The sequence below is a fragment of the Diabrotica virgifera genome, chromosome 8, assembly GCF_917563875.1.
Source record: "Diabrotica virgifera virgifera chromosome 8, PGI_DIABVI_V3a".
In the NCBI taxonomy this organism is placed as follows: domain Eukaryota; kingdom Metazoa; phylum Arthropoda; class Insecta; order Coleoptera; family Chrysomelidae; genus Diabrotica; species Diabrotica virgifera.
In genome coordinates this window covers 223,701,965-223,724,882 of record NC_065450.1, presented here as the reverse complement: position 1 = coordinate 223,724,882, position 22,918 = coordinate 223,701,965, and the positions used below count along the sequence as shown (strand labels likewise).

General features: G+C 33.9%; 1 protein-coding gene across 50 annotated transcripts in view; it reads right to left on the bottom strand.

The window, feature by feature from the left end:
• The window catches only part of LOC114341578 (extracellular matrix-binding protein ebh), a 369,628-nt gene that overhangs the window by 288,357 nt on the left and 58,353 nt on the right, over positions 1 to 22,918 (bottom strand). For all 50 annotated transcript variants that reach the window (XM_050657458.1, XM_050657487.1, XM_050657456.1 and 47 more), the window contains 8 exons: positions 21,713 to 21,893; positions 19,669 to 19,966; positions 17,728 to 17,816; positions 16,454 to 16,675; positions 14,608 to 14,775; positions 14,063 to 14,275; positions 6,823 to 7,211; positions 701 to 1,049 (listed from right to left, as the gene is read on the bottom strand). In XM_050657458.1, the coding sequence (XP_050513415.1) occupies positions 701 to 1,049; positions 6,823 to 7,211; positions 14,063 to 14,275; positions 14,608 to 14,775; positions 16,454 to 16,675; positions 17,728 to 17,816; positions 19,669 to 19,966; positions 21,713 to 21,893 (1,909 nt within the window). The remainder of the gene's footprint in view (positions 1 to 700; positions 1,050 to 6,822; positions 7,212 to 14,062; positions 14,276 to 14,607; positions 14,776 to 16,453; positions 16,676 to 17,727; positions 17,817 to 19,668; positions 19,967 to 21,712; positions 21,894 to 22,918) is intronic.

Here is a 22,918-nt window from a genome sequence, read left to right as displayed (position 1 = left end):
TTGATGAAGTGCCAAGAAAAGTGTACAATAAGCAAATTCTGATAAATTCCAATAGAACAAAGAGCAAAATGTGCTAATGGTCGCCAATACATTCAGAGTTCATTGGGCCACCTTTAGAGCATTTGAAGATAGAGAGCAATGGAGAATGTTTAGGAGTATTGGAGGAAATGACTAATGAGGAAACGACAAGAAAGCGAGGGAGAGAGAGATAGAGGTATACAGCCAATCGCCGGAAACTGTTCCACTTTAATCTAACTACAGTTAACCTTTTAGAGGATTTTGAAATGAGACGAACACTAAAAATACCGTGTACTGCAAAACAGACAAATGAAGCAGTAATCAACAGAGCAGAATCTCGTCAGCTGAATGATAGTGTCAAATCAAGGAACAATAAGCGAAGGACGCAGTGGAATTGGTAGAAAACAAGCCTCGTGATTAAGTAATATCAGAGGAGGGAACGAGATACGGAGAGTCGAATAACTGTTCAGAATGGCTCAAGACAGAGAGTCTTGCAATGCCAATCACCAACGTCAAGGGAACTTGATAACGAAGAAGTGTTATGGGAAACAAAGAAAGTTTAAAGACTTATTGTTAAAATAGTATAAAATGTTTTTCTCCACAACTACAATACAATCAGCATATCTAAATATCTCAGAAACACATTTTCGTAATCCTACACAAAATGAATAACCTATCTTACCGGAAAAGTGTTCTGAGAGTTGCTCAGCATACATTTCAACGATTTGAATGGCTTCATCCTCGGTGAGATCTGGAGTTTCATACAACGAAACTGATACTTCCTTTCCATCGAACGAGAAGGAAACCTCTCCATGGTCAGCTATGGTAATAGATTGGTCACCAGCGGTGTCGTACATCTGGGATGTTCTTTCTTCGTGAATGGTCGACAACAGGGATATTTGGTGAGCTAGTTCTGGTCGGCTGCCTCTCGGTTTTTGGTCTTCGATGCCCAGTAGAGATGCGGAACTTGCTACTGTTCCCATGCAGTTCCTGGCCTCGCAAGTGTAGGTCCCAAGACAGCATGTTCCGTCCTAAAAAAATTCTATTATGTTAAACCCAAATATTGCTACAAATTACGTGTTAATGCGTTTATTCACTGGAAGCGCTAGAGAGTTCCTTGCAAATTTTAAATGAAGCATTATCAAAAATCGAAGAAAATCGAAGTAAATGAAAAAGAAGGAGCAATACTAAACCGTTCGAAACAAGCTGGTTAACCACCAAAAGACTCGAGCAGATTCATCCACAGATAAACAGCTGTAGAAAGGAATTCTAACCCAGAATAATAGCATGTGTATGTGTAAAGATAGCTATTTAATATAATCATGAAAGAATTCATAAAGTGCGTCAATAAAGGAAATGAATACAAAATGGGGAACAACAGAAATAAAATGCTGTGTTAGGCAGATGGTGCAATATTGATAGCACAAAATGAAGATATCTTTCAAAGATTAGTTTACAGATTTAATACAAGAGAAAAAGAATTCAACATGACGATTTCAACTCAGAAAAGTAGAACAATAGAAACAAACCAGACTCCATAGAAGTCTATGGAGTTAGCATTGAACAAGTAATGGAAATAAGGTACCCAGAATAAGTACGCTCAAGAAGAGCGAATAAAGTGTGACGAGATTAGAACAAAACTAAAGGTACAGGAACAATCACATCAGTAGAATAGAGGATACAAGAGATAGGGTGAGAAGCTTCCATAGAGACAACCCACATAACAATTTCATGTTCTTAGTAGATTCATAGAACATACTTTTCAGAAAAAGTATATACTTAGAATATGCGTAATTACCATTGCGAATGTGCAGAGCATATACTGAGTATATACTACATTACAGTACTTAAACGTTCTATGTATATACTTAGAATGTACTGCCGCACTTCTTTTCAGTATATTCCAAGAACATACTTTTTAGAAGATTCTAAGGAGGTGCTATAAACCTTCTATTTATATACTTAGAATGTACTATCGCACATATTTTTAGCATATGGGAAGAATAATCCAAGGAAGTGCTATATACCTTCTAGTTATATACTTAGAATGTACTATCGCACATATTTTTAGTATATGGGAAGAATATTCCAAGGATGTGCTGTATTTCTCAGAAGTATGTTTTCAACATCACCCAATCTCATCCTAGGTTCTACTAATATTATTTACATATTATAATTGCATATGAGAATTTAGTTATTACATTCTACAATATTACGTAAAAAGTAAGTATAAAATATATAAACTTTAGTTATGTTATATAGGTATAATAAATATTATATGGGTAAGTAGCCTATATTATAAAATATAAGTAATATATTTAGTTATTATGTGCACATCAAAATAAAAATCCTGCTTATATAATTATATAATAGCCAAATACAGTAGAACGTCAATAATCCGGACTAATTGGGACCGAACCCCATCCGGATTATCAAATTATCCGGATTATCGAAATTACCTCAAAAAAAGGCCAGTATACACATTAAAGTACAACAACCGTTTTAAAATTTTATGTTTTCTCTTGCACAGTAAAGTGTCTAGAGGTGAAATGAATCAAAACATTTTTTTTATGTTTAAACACTGTATTGTAATTAATTTATAATAGCACCATGTGTACAGTAAAAACATCAGACACTATTTGGGCTTTTAAAAAATGTGTAAAATATTTTTGAACTGCGGTAGACATTTTTCGCAACAAAGTTCTTAATTTATTTTAAAAGAATCAGATATTTTTGCTAGATACAAATCCGGATTATTGACGGTCCGGATTTTTGACGTCCGGATTATCGACGTTCTACTGTATATATAATATGTATGTAAATTATTAAAATTTATAGGTATCTATATACATTATACATACTTTTACTTACTAGGTATTTAGGAAATATTGAAGTACCAATATGAATTTATTATTTTCAAGCTGCTTTTTATGTTCTTAAAAATGTTTTAGTCCTTGTAGCTAGAAATAATTCGTCTTCGCTTCGTCCTACCAGCGTAAACATAAATGCCTAACTGTACTCTGGAAACTATTTTCATATTTTGCCCTTTTGTTACCTACCCCGCCCTTCCCTTGTGCAGGTATAAAATATGCAATGTAAGGGGTCAGAATGACAATGAATAGCCGTTTCCGGATTCCCGAAAATTATAGGTAAAAATACTTATGGTATAAACTCAAATCAAAATGGTATTATATTCATTTCAATTGAAAACGAAACGAGAATTTCTGATTTTTCTTCAATAGAATTAAGTTTTAAACTTTTTTACCATACAATTAAAACGGTTAAAAAAATGAATTAGACAGTTCAGTAGTACCTACCAAAATACCTAAATTTTATTAATTATTCTTAACGCGAAGTTAATAATCTATAGGCTAACATTATTCTTCTTCCTATAGGTACATACAGTATATTCTTTTTAAGATATTTTAAAAGTATATACAAGTATGTGTTAAGCATATACTTTTGCATATACTTACGCATATACTAAGAATATTCGATTAAGGTTATATATAATATTCGATTAAGGTATATTCTAAGAATAGACTTTTACGAACATTCCGAGATACTACGTACACGAAAATGTGCTCAGTATATTCGGTGCAAGAATATTCTTTGAAGCACATGCAAAGAACATGAAATTTAGAATGTTTTTTATGGTACATGCTATGCTTGTACTACGCATATACTAAAAAGGATATACTTCGACGAATGTTGGTAGGATATGCTTAGAACGTGATGCGAACATCATTGTTATGTGGGAACAACCCTTCAATGAACAAGCAAAATTGCTTATGGGTATAAGGGAAGATGAAGAAGAAGAAATTCTAACGGCTCAGAGTAAAGTAGTAATGTAGAAGGACAACAGGTCAAAGTCTTGCTTCATTTTACACATTTTGTTGTATTGTAACGACAAGAAGACACATTAAATTTTTGTTTCCTTCTTTTGATACGGATTTTCAAATCATTCTGAAATAAACACTGAAGTTCAAAATTATCTATTTGTAAACTGAACTTTGTAAAAAGAAATAAGAATTGCCGGAACGCCGGAACTGACTGCAAAATCACACACAAGTTAAACTTTCATAGGTGCCCTCAGAAAAATCTCCACTAGGTACGTCTTCTAGATAGGCAATATGATATACGTATACGCTATTTTACATAGGAACAATTTCTGGATATTTCAAAAATACCTAAATTAGAAAGTAAATTAACTGGACCATAATAATTAGATAAAATGAAGGGTAAACGTATAACTTATAAAGTTTTCAGCACTATTTTTTCAAATAAATGTAAAATGAGAGACTAATATAAGTAGAAGAGAAAGGAGTAATACCTATGAAATCTACATTGTATAATATGAAACCTTTCGTTTATTAGAAAACATCCAGTGGCATGTATGTATTGCTCAAACTTACGAAAATAGCAAAAGACAATGATAAAAACATTGGATTCGTTAGCCTGTGTTCCTTATTACAAAAAGACAAACCTAACCAACCAGAACAAGTATCATGGACACAATTTGGATTCCGCGATGACTTAGGCACCCGAGAGGGTCTATTCACTGTCCAAGTGCTTATACAGAAAAGCAGGGATATTGTTCGTGCGCTATAACTTAAACGTAACAAAACATAAAGTGAAACGTACGCCGATGCGTGTAGTGTGTATATAGGTACATACAAAAAAAAAACAAAGTACATGGTAGTCAGCAAGCGCGAAATAATAAATACCTACGCGGCTTTTGGTTGACCAACAACCAATTGACAGAGTGGGCAGCTACAGATACCTTTGTACCAACATAAATAGCCAATGCTACCACTCTACTCAAATAAAACAACAAATAGTCTCCTTTCAGAAGCCACGATTTACCACTTAGTACCAAAATCTCTATAATTAGATGTTATGTAATTTCTACGTTATTATACGGAGAAGAGGCCTGGACAGTTTCTCCTTTAAGATCTCCACATCTCATTCGAGATATGGTGTTACAGACACATTTTAAGAATTTCATGGGTGGATATTGTGACTAATGTTGCGGTCCTACGTAGAATTGGCAAGGAATGCGAGATTATTAACACAATCAAAGAGCGCGAACTAGAATGTCTTGGCCATGTTACGAGGAATGAACGGAGATATTGTTCAGTGCAACTCATTCTTCAGGACAAGGTATTTGGAAACAGAATATCAGGGAGAAAAAGCTTATCTTGGCTCAAAACCTGAGAAAATGGTTCAATACATCTAAAACCGGGCTAATCTGAATAGCTGAAAGCAAAGTTAGGATAACCATGCTGATCGCCAACATCTGGAACGGAATGGAAGAAAAATCTAACGAACGATATTTTGGGTTCAAACGGAACCCAAAGAGTTCCAAACGGAACCCAAAGGGTTCCGTTCCAACAATATTTTGGATTCGCAGAATCGCTTCTACTTCCAATATGAAGGAGAAAGTATAACCATAGAGATGATCAAACTTATAAAAAAAACTAATATTGCACTGCAAGATACCAGACGCATGGAGAAGCAGCATATTGATACCATTGTTCAAGAAAGGAGACAAAGAAGACCCCAACAATTATAGAGGTATAAATCTACTGAACACCGCACTTAAGCTAACCACCAAAAAAACTAACCAACAAAATCAATAAACAAACACCTTAATCAGATGAACAACAAGGATTCAGATCCGGAAGATCCTACGTATACGTCGCATTTGTACTAAGACAAATCACAGAAAACTCCATCGAGTACAATAAACCAGCATATATATGTTTTATAGACCTGACAAAGGCTTTCGATCGCATCAAGTCGAAGTCGTTTTACACTTACATACTATATAGAAGGTAGGAACATACCAATCAATATTATACAAACCATCGAAAACATCTACTTCCACAATCGAATACAGGCGAAGATAAATGGAAGACTAACACAGTTTATACCAGTACAAAGCGGAGTCAGACAAGGTGTCTCGTTAAGCCCACTGTTCTTTAATATAATAATGGACGAAATAATAGAAGCAGTACGTAAAGGTCATGGTTACAGAATAGGGAACAAAAAAATCCAAATAATATGTTATGTAGATGACGCCGCATTAATCGCCGATACAGAAGACGATCTTCAAAGATTAACACACATCTTCAATACAACAGCCAAGAAATACAATATAACAATATCAGCAAAAAATAAAAAATGTATCACATCGAAATACCCACTACGATGTAAAATCGAAATTGATGGGAAAATTATAAAGCAGGAAGCAAGGCTTAAATATCTGGGAATAGATATAACCAGTTACGGTGATGTTGAAAAGGAAGTACAACAACAAAGCTTAAAAGCAAGTAAAGAGGCGGGGTCTCTTAATGACACAATCTGAATAAGAACAAACACTTAAGACAAGACAAAAAAGCAAGAATCTGTAAAGCAGCAATTAGACCTACATTGACATACACGGCGGAGACAAGACCTGACACATCTAAAACGAGACGACTACTAGAAACAACAGAGATGAAAATACTTGGACGAATATCAGGGAAACGTAAGAAAAAAGATCATGTAATGTATAAGACATAAATGGATTGGTGACAAAACGGAAACAGGACGAACACATTAGTAGAATGGCAGAGGATATGATAGTACGAATAGCACGAGATAAGTCACCAAATGGACGAAGAAGTATTGGCAGACTGGGAAAAAGATGGTACGATAATTTAAACAATTTTGGAGGCTAATATTGAAGAAGAAACAGGCTTTAAAGCCTACATAAAAGAAGGAAGAAGAAGAATCAATTCTACGTTCAGAAAGACTTACCTGCCCGCTGGTAATTCTGTGTATATCCCCGGGCTTCAATTCGATTCCATCTTTGTACCACTTCAAGACCGGTTGCGGCACACCGATAACCTTACACTCTAAGTTAACAGCGCCCTCTTCCGTAAGCACCGCGCGCAAACATTCCAGAAATTTCGGTTTCCTGAAATGTTTTGGAATGCTAAGTTTCAAAAAACACGAAGTGACCGAATGACCGAAATCGTTCGTGGCGACGCACTTCCATTCGGCTTGGTCGTTCAGCTCGACGGGCTGGATGTCCAAGTGGCACACTCCGAGGTTTTCTCTGAAGACTATGTACTTTTCCGGTTCGTTGGTTACGGGCTGGTCGTCTCTAAACCATGAGAGGGCCGGCAAAGGTGTTGCTACGCTTACTAAAAATACAACAAAATATCATAAAATAATCCAAATCAGTAAATCCATAATAAGTTAATCCAAAATACAGTACGTCAAGTGTGGCTTGACAGATAGATAAATTCAAGAATAACCAGCTTATAAACAGACTTATAAAAGGAAAATCTTTAGAAAAGGATAATAAATGTCAACTCTAATAATGTTGATTGAATATGCAAATATTCATATTCAATCAACGCTAATAAATAATCGTTCGAAATAAAACAAGCTATGTCCCAACTAAAGAACAATAAGGCTCCGGGCCCAGATGGAATACTTGCTGAAATGTTGAAGGAGGGGAGTGAAATTATTCTCAAAGAATTGAAAAATCTTTTCAATGAATGTCCCAGATGATTGAACTGAAAGTTTGACAATAACTCTCTTCAAAAAAAGGAGATAGGGAAGATCTGAAGAACTCTAGGCCAATCTCCCTGATGCATGATGTATCAAATCTACAAACTGTTTATGAGAGTAATAACTAATAGGTCATGGTCGAAGATTGATAGCTATCAACCCGTAGAGCAGGTAGGATTCCGAAAGGGTTACAATACAGCGAACAACTGCAGGATAGATTCTCGATACAGAATGCTCATACATAATATTTACAAGAAAGCTACAATGAAGAGACAATTAGATGAGAAAACCAAAGCTATACCAATCAACAGAGGAGTTCTCCAGGGAGACGTTATTTCACCAAAACTATTTACACTGGGACTGGAAGACGTGTTCAAAGATATTAACTGGGTAGATAAAGGAATAAATATTAATGGAAGAAAACTGAGTCATTTGAGATAGCTGACAACATTGTAATATTCGCTACAAGTTTCGAAGAATTATAGACCATGCTGACGTAACTACACTGGGGTGCAAAATTAACCGGACACCTTAAAAATGGGTAATTTTTGATGTCTCGAATTTCCTAAACCTGTTGTCCGATTTCACTGATTTTTTAATATATTATTCTTTAATAATATCGCTGTAATGGTATTATTGCTAAACAGTTAAATTTTCATTGTATACCGGGTGTATCAATCAAACTGTGTTTTTTCTCAAAGTTCGCATCACCCTGTGCAATATTCTAGCATTTCTAGAATACTGAAATTAAAATCCAACTATAGCCTCATGTTTTCTCAACATTTTGTTTTTTGATTTATTCGCTTACATTAGATCATAAAAAAGTTAGGTACTTTAACAACTAGCCATGTTTTTCATCAATATAATATGGTGTTTTTAAATAAGTATGGCAAACTTCAAAGGGTAATTCTGTGTGAAAAAATAATGACAGTTTGCTCTATAAACCTATGTCCGCAAATGTTTCGTTTCTGAGAGAGAGGGTGTTGAAATTTTTCTTACAAATTGACGATTTATTTACTGCTTTAAAACCGATTGAGATACCTATGCAAATGAAATTTGGTGGATTTTAAGACGGAGTTATTGTACATTTTTTGACATACAAGTAATAATTTAATATTCACCATTGGTGCGCATACGGGTAACATGAGCCGTCATATTACCCGTATGCGTGCCAATGGTTAATATTAAATTCTTAAATGTGTGTCAAAAAATATACAGTAACTACGTCTTAAAATCCACCAAATTTCATTTGCATATCTCAATCGGTTTTAAAACAATAAATAAATCTTCAGTTTATAAGAAAAATTTCAACACCCCCTATCTCGAAAAGGAAGCATTTGCGGACATACCGTTTATAAAGCAAACTGTCATTATTTTTCCATGCAGAATTACCCCTTTAAGTTTGTCATGCTTATTTAAAAACACCCTGTATAGATAAAAAACATGGCTAGTTGTTAAAGTATCTAATTTTTTTATGATCTAATGTAAGCGAATGAATCAAAGAAAAAAATATTGAGAAAACATGAGGCTATATGTAGTTGGATTTTAATTTCAGTATTTTAGAAATACTAGAATATTCCACGGGGTGATGCGAACTTTGAGAAAAAAAGAATGTGTGTGTACTTTGTACGCACGTAAGAAGTTATACTTCTATTATATGATTATATGATTATATGATTATAAACGAAATTAATATACTTTTTATTTATATTTTATTTAAATATTAAATTAATTTATACTTAATACTTCTCAAACATTTTTATTAAAACAGTGCCAAAAATTAAAATAATAAAAAAATAAAACACACACAAACACATTAAAAATGCCACAAATGATTTCTGAACATTAATTGTCGGAAAAATTTTTAACTAAATACGTATTTTCTGAAAATAAAATTATATAATAAATATACTTACAATCATAAAATGTATAAAAAAAAAATAAAAAAATAAAAGTTTCTATTGGGATTCGAACCAACTTACCACGCGGCTGGTATTTGCGTTGTATTGGGATTCACCCGCATTAAAACTGCACCACAGAGGCAGCTTGTCATTATGTGCGAAGATCGTCTAACTAAACAGATTAACCTTTTGACATTTTTAACTTATGTAAATCAAATTATTTTGATTTTGAATTGAAATGATTTAGAATTGAAAAAATACAACAAAACATAGGGTAAGAAGACAATATATTAGGTGAATATTGATATAAATTTTGATGGTAATTAAATTATGTAAAAAAAAGTATTACATACTACTTATGTATTTTGGTAGGTTCAAGGTAGGTATCGGAGCCCGTATAACGACTAATACATTTCGCAATCACTTGCGTCGTGCAAAGTGGCTATGTTCAAATATCATAACAAAATTTGATCAACTATTTATAAAACACTTACCAGTGAAAGATTCTTTAGCTTTGAATAAGCGAGATCTGCAGCACTCATACTAGGCACAGTTTGATGAGCTTTCACATTGGCATGCAACAATCATCTCTTCTATGTAAATAAGTCCAAAAATATAATATGAAAACTATTTAAAAAGGCAGTATAACCATTAACTAACTTTTTGTTTGTTGTTTCTCTTCCTACAAATTTTAAAACGCAACAAGCATACATTATAACCAAACACAGTCCCACAGCTGTGCCACAGCTGCCATATTGGATAATTTTTGTCATGTCATTTGAACATCCAATCAGAACAAAGTTATAATGCGCATGCGCCCGGTCGCTAGGTTTTCCCATATAAAATTTCACCGTCATTACGCCCGTAAAGAAGTATAACTTCAAAAAACACGGTTTGATTGGTACACCCGGTATTCGGTATACAATGAAAATTTAACTGTTTAGCAATAATGCTATTACAGCGATATTATTAAAGAATAAGGCTATGATATATTCAAAAAATCACTTAAATGGGACAACAGGTTTAGGAAATCCGAGACATTAAAAATGACCCATTTTTACGGTGTCCGGTTAATTTTGCACCCCAGTGTATTTCAAGCTTCGGAAAAAGTAGGAACTTGGAAAAAAGATAATGACGAATACACCGGACATTAGAAAAATAACGTTGAATGGCATAAATTTAGAAACAGTAAGCGAATACATCTACCTGGAACAGATAATGAAAGTTAACAAAGAAAATCAAACTGCCGAAATTACCAGAAGACACTCACCAAGGCCAATATGGATAAAAGGGTAAAGGCACAAAGAGCGATGGAAATATCAATGCTCGGGGTGAGACTTTTAGACAAAACAAACAAATGGATTAGAAGTAAAACCAAAGTAAAAGATGCAGGAGAACATGCTGCTAAATTAAAATGGAACTTTGCAGGATGGAATCACGAAATACAATAACCTAACCATGGAGACCATGGTTAGGAAGGAGAAGCAGAGGAAGACCACAAATGAAATGGGCTGATGACATTAAGAAAATTGGAGGACACGATTGGAAACAAGTTGGGCAAAATAGAAAACACTGGATTTAATTGAGGGAGGCCTATGTCCAAAGTTGGATTACTTAAGACTGAAGAAGAAGATCGCTTCCTCTTAGAATCTCATATAAGTGCTTATAAACACTGTGATTATAGATTGCGTTTTATTTTTTTTTTTTTTTTCTATTTACACACAGGAATTTTATTTCAGAAGTTTCTACATGAGCATCTGCTTAGAACGTGCTTCTTCTTCTTATTGCTCCGTCTCCTTTCGAAGGTTGACTATCCAAATGGCAATTGTAGCTTTGGAAACTGCTTCACCAAAAGTCTCTGCGAGTGAGCGGTCATACCATCTCCTCAAATCTTTCAGCCACGAGTTCTGGAGTCTTCTTACTAATATTTTACCCTCTACTTTACCTTTCACAATAACTTAAAGTAATTCATATCTTCATCTCCCAACAGATTACCGAAGTATAGGACGCACAGGAATCTTTATTTCAGAAGTTTCTACATGAGCATCTGCTTAGAACGTGCTTCTTCTTATTGCTCCGTCTCCTTTCGAAGGTTGACTTTATTTATTTATTATTTATTTATTTATTTATTTATTTATTATTTATACATATGACCTGGCCTCTAGTGACTAATCCAGGTCGTTTTTTCCTGATGGGATTACAGATATTTTTTTTTTTATATTTTTACATTTTTTACTCAACTATTAAATCTATTTTTACAATAACAATTTGCCATAATCTCTTAATTACGTATAACAAACAAATTTAAATAAACAATTTAAAATATTTTTGGTACTATCAACTCCCTTCTAAGTTATAAAGACAGTCCCTCTATTTTCAGAAGAGATTTGGTAGTTTTATTTTTTTTTTTTATTATTTTTATTTTTATGAATTATGTATTGAATTATTATTTTTATTTATTTATTTTATATTGAATTATTTTTATTATAATTGTAAATATCTATCTTTGAATTTATATTTTATTTTATTTATTTTAACTTTATCTTACTCAACTTCATCAGGGTTAGATTATTGGTTGTCTTCTTCTATTATTATAGATTTCTTGTTGTTTTTTAGATATTATTTGTGTGAGATTGTTTAATATTTCAAAATATTCTTCATTTTGTAATATATCTCTTATTTCAATTCTTTCTAATCTTCTTCTCATTTCTCTGTGTTCTTCATTTTCTATAGTATTTTCACAATGTAACACTATATGTTCTGGTGTACCTAGTTCTCCACATTCACAATATGCATCATCTTTTAAGTTAAATCTTTCCAAATATGTTGGGTACGGTCCATGTCCTGTTAAAAAGTGTATTAAACCTTGATTTGGATTAAAATAATTTGGAATGTTTTCTAATATTGGTATAAAATTGTATAAACGTCTAGATTTTGTTGAATTTTCCCATTCATTTTGTCTTTTTCTATTTATTATTTCTTTTAATTCTCTTTTATTTCTTATATCTAATCCTATTATTTGTATTATTTTTTCATATTTTTCTTTTTTTAGCCAATAATTACATGCTCTTTTTTGTGTTTCTAAATGCATTGGCATTACTCCAGTTAAAACTGTGAGTGCCTGTGTTGCAGTTGTTCCAAATGCTCCCGTCATTCTTACAAGAAATCCTCTCTGAGCTCTATTTAATTTTTCTGCGTTTTTTTTATTTATTAATCTATGTGCCCATACACTTGAACCGTACCCTACAATTGATGTAAGTATTGTACTTAGGTATATTCTCATCTGTCGGAACGAAATTCTATATTCCTTCTGTGCTAGACTAGCAATGCTATGCATGATCTTTGTTGCCTTTTCACAGACACAATTCATGTGTTTTGTAAATAATTTTTGTTCGTCTATTATAATACCTAAATATCTTGTTTCCATTTTTCTTTTTATTGTTTTCCCTCTAATTTTTATAATTGGATCTCTTTCTAAATTTCCTTTTATTAAACTATATGTTGTTTTTGAATCTGATATTGTTAATTTTACTTTATTCATCCAATCATTTACTCTTATTAATACTTCATTTGATTTATTTTCTAATTCTCTTCTTGAGTTTGCATCTATGATCAACAACAAATCATCTGCATATGCTATGCTTCCAAGCACTTCAGGATCTATAGTCAATTGTTCCAACAGTTCCTCTAGCATTACATCCCAGAACATAGGTCCACAAACTGATCCTTGTGGACATCCTTTTGTGATATGTTTTGTCTTTTTTCCTGTTGGACAGCTTAGGCTTGCATATCGGTCTTGACAGTAGTTTCTGAGACTTCCGTACAGATTCTTTGGACATCTCATTCTTCGAAGTCTTTCAAAGAATGACGGCCACCAAAGATTGTCAAAAGCCCCAAACACGTCTATAAAGATCATTAAAACATACTTTTTTATGCTTTCGTTTACTATTTCAAATACTTTATTTATTGCATCTTCTGTTGATCTACCTTTCCTAAAACCATACTGACCAGGATGTAATCCAATTTCTGTTCTTATTTGATTTAATTTTTTACATAGTAATTTTTTGAAGGTTGACTATCCAAATGGCAATTGTAGCTTTGGAAACTGCTTCACGAAAAGTCTCTGCGAGTGAGCGGTCATACCATCTCCTCAAATCTTTCAGCCACGAGTTCTGGAGTCTTCTTACTAATCTTTTACCCTCTACTTTACCTTTCACAATAACTTGAAGTAATTCATATCTTCATCTCCCAACAGATTACCCAAGTATAGAACGCACAGGAATCTTTAAGTCAGAGGTTGCAACAGGCAAACCAAGAGAATCATTACAACCCGCGTCTCTCAAATCCTATTTCTTTATCTCCTACGATGACAAAGATACATACGACTCTTCTTCTTAGCTACTGCTGCAATTGTTTATAACTAAACGTGCTAAGTGGTCACTCTTTTGCGCTAGTAATTCATGAGTTGTGCCAATTGATTGTTCTTATATTTACAACCATATACATTTTAGGTTTTACTGCTTTATTTAATTAACCCACTAATTTTATGAATTCTAATATCACACAAAAAAACTTACCTTGCACAGTGAATCTGAAAATCTCATTTATTTTTGTCTCACTACTCTTTAGACCCTGTATGAACTTTGGAGCTTGACTTCTTAATATAAGTTGTTCCCTCTCTTCCTCGTTCAACTGATTCTCAATATCTTCGACTGTTAGTTCCGCAGAACTTCTGGCTTCACCCATGCAATTTTTCGCTATACAGCAATAGGAACCCAAGGAATTGGTACCTGCGACAAAAATGTTAAAATATAGTTCACCTGCAGCTGTGGGAACACGCACAAATAGAATTCTATTTTTAGTGACGTCACGTTGCCTAGCAACAGTCGATTCTCCCATTATGAAATTCTATTTTGTGACGTCAGTAAAATAGAATTCTATTTGGCGTACTCTGTGCCCAGGGCTATAGATGCCGACCGAGAAACATTTCATCAACTTGTTAACGCTTGAAAACCAGCACGGCACACAATAAAGAAGAAGTATTGAGAAAGTTTAAAGCACCTATTCAGCACCTACTTCAGTTAATCATATTAAACGTAACCAAATTATCTTTTTTACTTACCGGTAAGTTGATAGACGTCACCAGGTTTTAACTCCTGTCCATCTTTGAACCACCTTAAGAGAGGGGTAGGAGATCCCACAACCTTACACTCAAATGACACCAATCCTTCTTCTGTTAATACAGCCTTCAATGTATCCATAAATTTCGGTTTTCGGAAATGTTTCGGTACTGGAAAATATCATTTTTTTTTTAAATTATGTAAGAAAATATAAATTTTGTCTAAAATGAATGAATTGTTTCATAATATTTGAACTTATACAATATAATTCAATGAAGAAAACATAAAAGTAATAGTAAAACTTTTTAAAGCAACATATAACACCGGAGTCGGAGTGATTCCCACAGACTGGCTTAAGTCCATCTTTGTCGCAATACCTAAAAAGCGCAATGTTAGAAAATGCTCAGAATATCGATTAATTAGCCTGATCAGCCACACTCTTAAGGTTTTCCTAAGAATACTTCACAAAGAAAAAAGGCTGTCCACAATATGTCGACAACGAATACTGCAATTCTTTGGTCACATGGTTGGCAGAGGTGACGACAGTTTGGATAGATTAATTGTTTCTGGACACGTTCCGGGGAGAAGATCAAGAGGACGATCACCAACTAGATTCAGCTAGAATTCAGCTGTAAACTCATTCTGCGAAGCTCTTCGAGCAGCTGAAGATAGAGACCAATGGAGAAACATTGTTAGGAATATTGGAAAAAATCACGATCCTCAGTAATGGGGAAACGACGAGAGAGAGAGAGAGAGAGAGAGAGAGAGAGAGAGAGAGAGAGAGAGAGAGAGAGAGAGAGAGAGAGAGAGAGAGAATATTTCACAACAGACTTAGACTCCAATACAAAGAAGATCTCAAAGAAACCCGACTTTGGTTTTAGAAATGCTATGGGGACCACTTTTTCACTAAATATCTTATTACAAAAATGCCGTGATCAAAGAGGAGATGTATTTGCATGCTTCGTGGACTTTGAAAAAGCATTCGGCAAAGTACAGCATCTAGAATTACTGCAGATAAAAAAAATGTAGGAATTGATGACAAAGATATTTGTGTCATTAAAAATTTGTACTGGAATCAAATTACTTTTTTAAATCGGAGATAACTTCACCGACGAAATCTCCATACAACGAGAAGTCAGACAAGGTTACATTTTGATGCCAACATTGTTCAATGTTTACTCGGACCAGTTATTTAAAAAGGGACTTGGGAAGCAGACTTGGGCACAAACGTAAAAGCGTTAGATCTAGTAATGGTGAATAGGGAACTTGCACATTTTTGTTTCATTACCTACATAATAGTGTTCAGTTTCGGTTAAAAATAAGATTTCCAAAAATTTCACGCCTCAAAATCTAATAATAAGTTAGAAGTAGAAATTTAAAATCTTATGTGTATTTAAACCATTTCAAACGATCAAAAATGCGCGCGAACACTTGTGACGTCATATCGTAACATTTTGTAATGTCATTTCTCCTGTCTCATATAAAAAAGTATGTACCATTTTGTGTTTATTGGACTTATTGGAGTTTGATTCAGTTTTTGAAGAGATAGTATTGAATTATGTATGTGTTTACTACGGAAAATAAAAGTAAATATTATAAGTGTTGTTTAGTACCATTACATTACCAGTCGAAAAGAAACGGCGTTTAATAAAGTGGTTACATGCATGTTGAAAGGACATTAAAGACATTTTACTTCATTCTTAAGATTTTCATGTATGTGAGAATAATTTTAATGTAAGTATTTAACGTCTGTTGTCTACTTTTTTTTTTAATAAATCAAGCCTATTGAATCGTATTTAAAGTTCAGTTTCAATCCTTGAACTTAAAAAGGACTTAAAAAATACTCACTGATCATGTCGACGTTGCAAGTGGATATGGAAACGACACCAGTTTCACTGGTAGCGACGCATTTCCATTCTCCTTGATCAACAGCTTCGGTAGGTTTTACTTCTAGCATATACCCTCCAATACCATCTGCCATTTGCTTGTACCGGCTTCCTGGTGCTTGATCGTCGACTCTTCCTTCGGAATTGTACCATTGGATCGACTTTGGCCATGGAGGTACAGACACTGAAAAAACAACAACAAAAGAAGTAATTCTTGTCCGAAAGAAGAAAAAACTTTATGCTGGAGAATGTGTAACGATATGCTTTCAGGCGAGCGTTCGGCAGCTCGTTAGAAGAGAACCGTAAGCGCTTAGATACCAGCGCAACTCCCACTAGTTGCCACTTCTTCGATGAAGCCAGGCGTGGGGCCACCGAAATGGTATTTAAGAAGAGAACCGAGGAAGAACAATCAGTCTTGCTAATCAGTGTATTGAACCGGTAGGCCAATCTGGGTGGTACAACTCTGTAGTGAAGAGATGCTCCGCTCGTAATTAAACAGTATCCGTGTAACCGCGTAGTGAATGGTTACCCCCATCTCCGATTCAGAAGTTGTATGGGTTTCTATACAGTTATCTAAGGCGTGCAACCCTAATGAATTTTACGTCTTCTTTTAAAGGTCTTCTGGAGATGTTGGCGACCACATTGACTCATCTTATTCTATTTACAGCAGCTCGAAATAGAACAGTTGACGCTAGACCAGTCCACTTCCTAAGATTGGCCAGCCAGGATATACGTCTACGTCCAGGGCCTCTCTTGCCCTCAATCTTGCCTGGTAAAATCAACTGTAGCAGTCGGTATTTATCATTATCATCATGCTTCCTTTGCCCCTTTTATTTCCCTTAGTATGTATACTCTTATGCAACTTTTTGTATTCATTTTCATTTCTGCCTTTTTTTTTCCTTCGCTTTCGATTTCCTTCGCTCTTCCATCATCTGCAATATTTTATCTGTCATCCACTCTTGCTTTTTTCTCTTTTTGATTTAAGATATTCATGCGAAAGTGTGTTAATATATGTCTTCATTTCGTTCCATTGTTCTTCTATGCCACTACGAGCGTCTTCAACTATTTTCGCAAAATTCTTATTAATCTCTGTTTTTACTTTACTAACGTCAGGTTCTCCAAAACCTTTATACAACTCAAAGTTGTAAAGCCTGCGCCGCAAACCTTGTTCTTTTACATATAATACATAAACAAATTGTTATTTTTGGTATAGTTAATAACAACATAAATACTCACCTTGGCAGCTGAGTAAGATTGAGTCTCCTATTTTTATCGATTCGTTTTGTAAATCTCGGGAAAATATAGGTGGAGGCCCGGTCGGCAAACTAAAAGAAATCGTGTGTACAAAACATATAGTACATATAGAATAAAATTAACATACACAATTGATTTTTCAAGATTTTCAATTATGAAACCGAAAACAAGCTTTTCACCTCACAATTTTTACAGAATGTATCAATTTGCTTGAAAATTTGATAATAAGTAGTGGATAGTCCATGGATCAAAATTTATATGTTTAATATATTTTGACCCCAAAAGTTAATAAAAACATTCATTCTAAGCAAAAAATATTTTATACCTTTTTTGATAAAATTAATAGTTTTTGATTTATTCGCTATCGAAAGTGTTAGTTTTATATCTAAAAAACAATGTTTTCGATGGTATACTCATTTACGATTCACTCAATTTTTGCCGTAGAACAAATTTTATCAAACCAAGTTCTTGGGAATTAAATTACCTACAATTTCATATTTAAACATTTTTTCGTATCTTTGATGCTAATCTTTCTATTCTGAAGAAAATTGTTCGCTTTAAACTTTAGTTTTTTAAAAACTAATCATTCTAAGCCAGTCAAACTTCTAGAATCTATTATTAATACATAAATAAAGAAGAATAAATAAGTCCAATGACTAAAAACACCGCTAACTTTCATTATTATGCTTCCAATTGGATTTCTACTCCTTTTTTTTAATATATTGATTTTTTAACCGTAACTCTTTATTTTGTATCTTAGAAATTTCGTTAAAAAAGAATTTTGTAGGTTCTTACAAGATCTATAAGGCTATTAATATTAAATGCTTTTAAAATTCTCAGTCACAAAAAGAGGTGGCATTGGATAGGTTGGTAAAGGTGGTTTTTGCATGACATTACAATATTTAATTAAGTTAATAGCTCACTCAATTTTTGCCGTAAAAAAATTATTGCAAACAAAGTTCGTGGAAATTAAGTAAGCTACAATTTTATATTTAAATATTTTATCGCATCTTTGATGCTAATCTTTCTATTCTGAAGGAAAGGGCATTTTTTACAAAACTACAAAAACTCGTTATTCGCTTTTAACTCAATTTTTTTTTAAACTAATCATTCTAAGCCGATCAAATTTCTAGAACGTATTAACAATACATAAATCAAGAAAACCAAATCAGGTCAATGACAAATTTTAATTAGGGTGGTGATTAGGTGGTTGTTTACGATCACTTTTTTGCTGAAAAAAATAAGGACTGACATTCTTTTCATTATAAGTCACATAATTTTTTTAGCTAGAAATTTTTTTTTATTTCTGCAGATACATATTTTTAAATATTTTAAATTAGTTTCAACCAGTTATCCTCGAAAAATGCATAGTCTTCCCGTAACTACAATAATTAGCAGTTGACGAAGAAGAGCCAACATAATAAAGTATAGCTCGATTACTATTGGTCTTAAAGAAAATTTAAAAAAAAGTTTTTATTTTTTCAAAAGGTACATTTTGGTTAAGTAAAGTTGTTTTGATTAAACGAAAACTTTTTAAGTTATTGGCAGAAAACTGCTTAAAAACATTGATTTTTTCGATATAAAACTAACACTTTTGATAGCGAATAAATCGAAAACTATTAATTTTATCAAAAAAATGTATAGAACGATTTTGCATGCTTTTACCAACTCTTGCGGTCAAAATATAATAAAAAATTTCCACCCCGAGATGGGGTGGCAACCACCTCCATGGTAAAAGCGCGTTTTGGCATGATATAGATTTTGATCCTTGGACTATCCACTACTTATTCTCAAATTTTCAAGCAAATCGATCAATTCTGTAAAAATTGCGAGGTTTTGACCTATTTAAGCTTCATTACTTCGACTATATTGATGGATGAAATGAAAAGCTTAAATGAATAAGTGGAATAAACAAGAACTAACCTTTCAACTGGTTTAAGTGATCCTTCTCTGCTGTCCACCACGTGCACTTTGGAGCTCGAAACGGCCTTCCCCATACAATTGACGGCTTCGCAGACGTACACCCCCAACGACGTCGGATCGTTGGGGTTGGCCGTCAAGGCGAAGACGTCTCCGGCGTGTATTTCCTTTCCATCCTTATACCAGCGAAGTGTAGGAGTCGGTACTCCCACAACCTTGCACTCCAGCGATACGGTTCCCTGTTCCGTGAGAAGAGCTCGGAGTTCTTCCAGGAACTCGGGAGCTTTGTAGGTTTTTGGTACTAAAAAAATAAAAAACACGATATAAAAGATAATTTGATGGTCTAAATTAATCAACATATTGATCCGCTATCAGGCAGAAATTCGCTATTTAGATAGGACCTATTATCTACTATAGACTAAACAGACAACATCTTATGAAGTTCATCTGCATGTTTTGTTTCTTTAATCAGATTAGATGTATCCGAGATGAAAATAATAAAATACTAATTCACGAAAAGGATGTCAAAGAGAGATGGAGAAAGTATTTTGACAGTTTATTAAATGAAGAATTTGACAGACAGTCTGTGTAGTTAACGGAGACAGTAACAGCAATGGTTACCAGAATAACAAAGGAGGAAGTGGCTCAAACGCTTCAAAAATAAAGAAAGGAAAAGCAGTCGGACCAGATGATATTCCTGGGGAAATATGGAGAGCATTGGGAGATACAGGAATAAGTTGGCTAGCAGGTCTATTTAATAGAACTATGGAAGTTGGACAAATGCCAGACGAATGGAGAAGCAGTATATTAATACCTGTCTACAAAAACAAGGGAGACATACAACAATGTACAAACTACAGGGCTATAAAACTACTTAGCCACACCATGAAAATATGGAAGAGAGTAATTGATAGACGGATACGTGAAGAAACCAAAATATACGATAATCAATTTGGCTTTATGCAGGGCAGATCAACAACAGATGCAATTTTCATTGTAAGGCAACTGATAGAAAAATACAGGAATAAAGAGACCAACGCTCATATGGTATTCATTGATCTTAAGAAAGCATATGATGGAGTTCCTCGAGAGATTCTGTGGTGGGCACTCAATAAGAAAGGAGTCCCTAGCGAATATGTAAAGATTGTGAGAGATACATATGTATAAGGGAGCAACGACTAGTGTTAGGACAGGTGTGGGAGAGACTGACAAATTTCAGGTGAAAGTAGGATTTCGGAACCGTTCATTTTATAACAATTATGTAAACGAGCTTTTCTGTTTTAAATTTTATGTAGAACATTTTTGTATAGAACATTGTTTACGCTAAAGCATAGTTTTAGAAATATTGACGAAAAACGTAAAAAAAACTACTTTACCGACTTCTTCCCCATCTCCCCCAAACCGGACGCTCAAAATGGTGTAACTTTTTACTGAACAATATGTGGACCATATAGAATAATTTGATGTTGAAGGAAAACTTTTACTTTTGATGTCTGGGTTAGGCCTTTTTTTGGACCAATTATACTATACTACCTCCGTAACTTTGGAACCGTTCATTTTAGAAGGATTATGCATAGAACCTTTTTCATTTCAAATTTAATGTAGAACATTTTTTGTGTAAAAGGTTGTTCATGCTAAACCGCATAGTTTTAGAAATATTGACGAAAAACGTAAAAAACTACGTATTTACCAATTTCTCTTCCCTCTCCCCCCCCCCCCATACCCGACACTCAATGGTGTGACTTTTTCTGAACATTATAATGTGGACCATATAGAACAATTTGGTGTTGGAAGATAACTTTCACTTTGGATGTCTGAGTTATGCCATCTTTTGGATCAATTGTATCATACTATTAGTAAATCTTATTATCTTAGCTGCCTGTTGTGCGTAAATAAATTGATGGCTTTCATTTGACACATATACATTGATCTTGTTTGACGACTATATTAAATTACTATCTACTACCTGTTATGTGAACTTGACCCATACCAAGTATAGCATAATAAAAAATTTGTTGTAGGTAACAATAGAACGTTTTAGACTTACCGAGTACGTTGAGATGGCACGAGCTGGACGCTTGTCCTGACTGGTTTTGAGCCGTACAGGTCCATCTTCCTATGTCTTTTATTGTGACTGGAGCAACGTCGACACAATGAAAACTGCCTTCGTTGACAAATCTATATCTCTCTCCTTCGTTGATTCTTAACTCGTTTTTCAGCCACTCGATCTAAAACAAAAAGCAAATCAAAAATAAAGCCAAGAAGTATAAGATGGTATAATTGATTGAATCTCGATGAATTAAAAAAAAAAGAATGTGTGTGTACTTTGTACGCACGTAAGAAATTATACTTCTATTATATGATTTCTTAAAAATAAATACACTTTAACAAGTTTGTTTTATTTTTTTAAACACCAAACTAATTTTGTGCTTACCGCTTTCAAAAAAATAAAAAAAAAGTATAGGATTGCTCCGGACTCGAACTCAAGACCTCTCGATCTCTGGCCGAATGCTATACCAAATACGCTACGAGGACTGTGTCTGTATCGGTTCGGACGTACCTAATGACACTTCACGGTAACAAACAGACAAGTATAATAAATTAATATACAATAAAATGTTTTAGTAATACTCATCTCACTCCTGAGGAAGACAAATCCAAAGACACAAAAATTATAATAAATATATTTACTAAAAACATTAAAATATTCTTTTCACACCTTTTCTTGCACTGATATATTTATACATAACTAGAAAGATTTAGCAACTAAACGCCATACTGTCTGTGTGCGCATGCGCGCAGTATTATGAAATTTTACTCTCAATCGGGCCTAAAGAAGTATAACTTCAAAAACTATAAACAATACTAAAAAAGTTTGGACCATGCATAACAGAAAATACAACAAAATACTTTGAAGTGAGAGCAAAGAAAATGGAGCCTGAAGATAACCTAAGAATAAGTAGTGGAAATAAAAGCACAAAGAGCACGTTGGATGGAACATGTTTACAGAAAGCCCACAAACAGATCCGCAAAAAAGTATTAACATGAGAAACGGGCGGAAAGCGCAGAAGAGGAAAACCAAAAAGAAGTAGATGGAAGGGGTTAAAATCGATGTAAAGGAACTAAGAATACCGAACTGGGAGGAAAAGATGAAAAACAGAAATGAGTCAAAAAGAATAGTGAAAAATGCAGAAGCCATGAGCCTCCAGCCCTGAAGGGCTGTCTAGAGTCGAATGCTCTAACTATGTCGAGA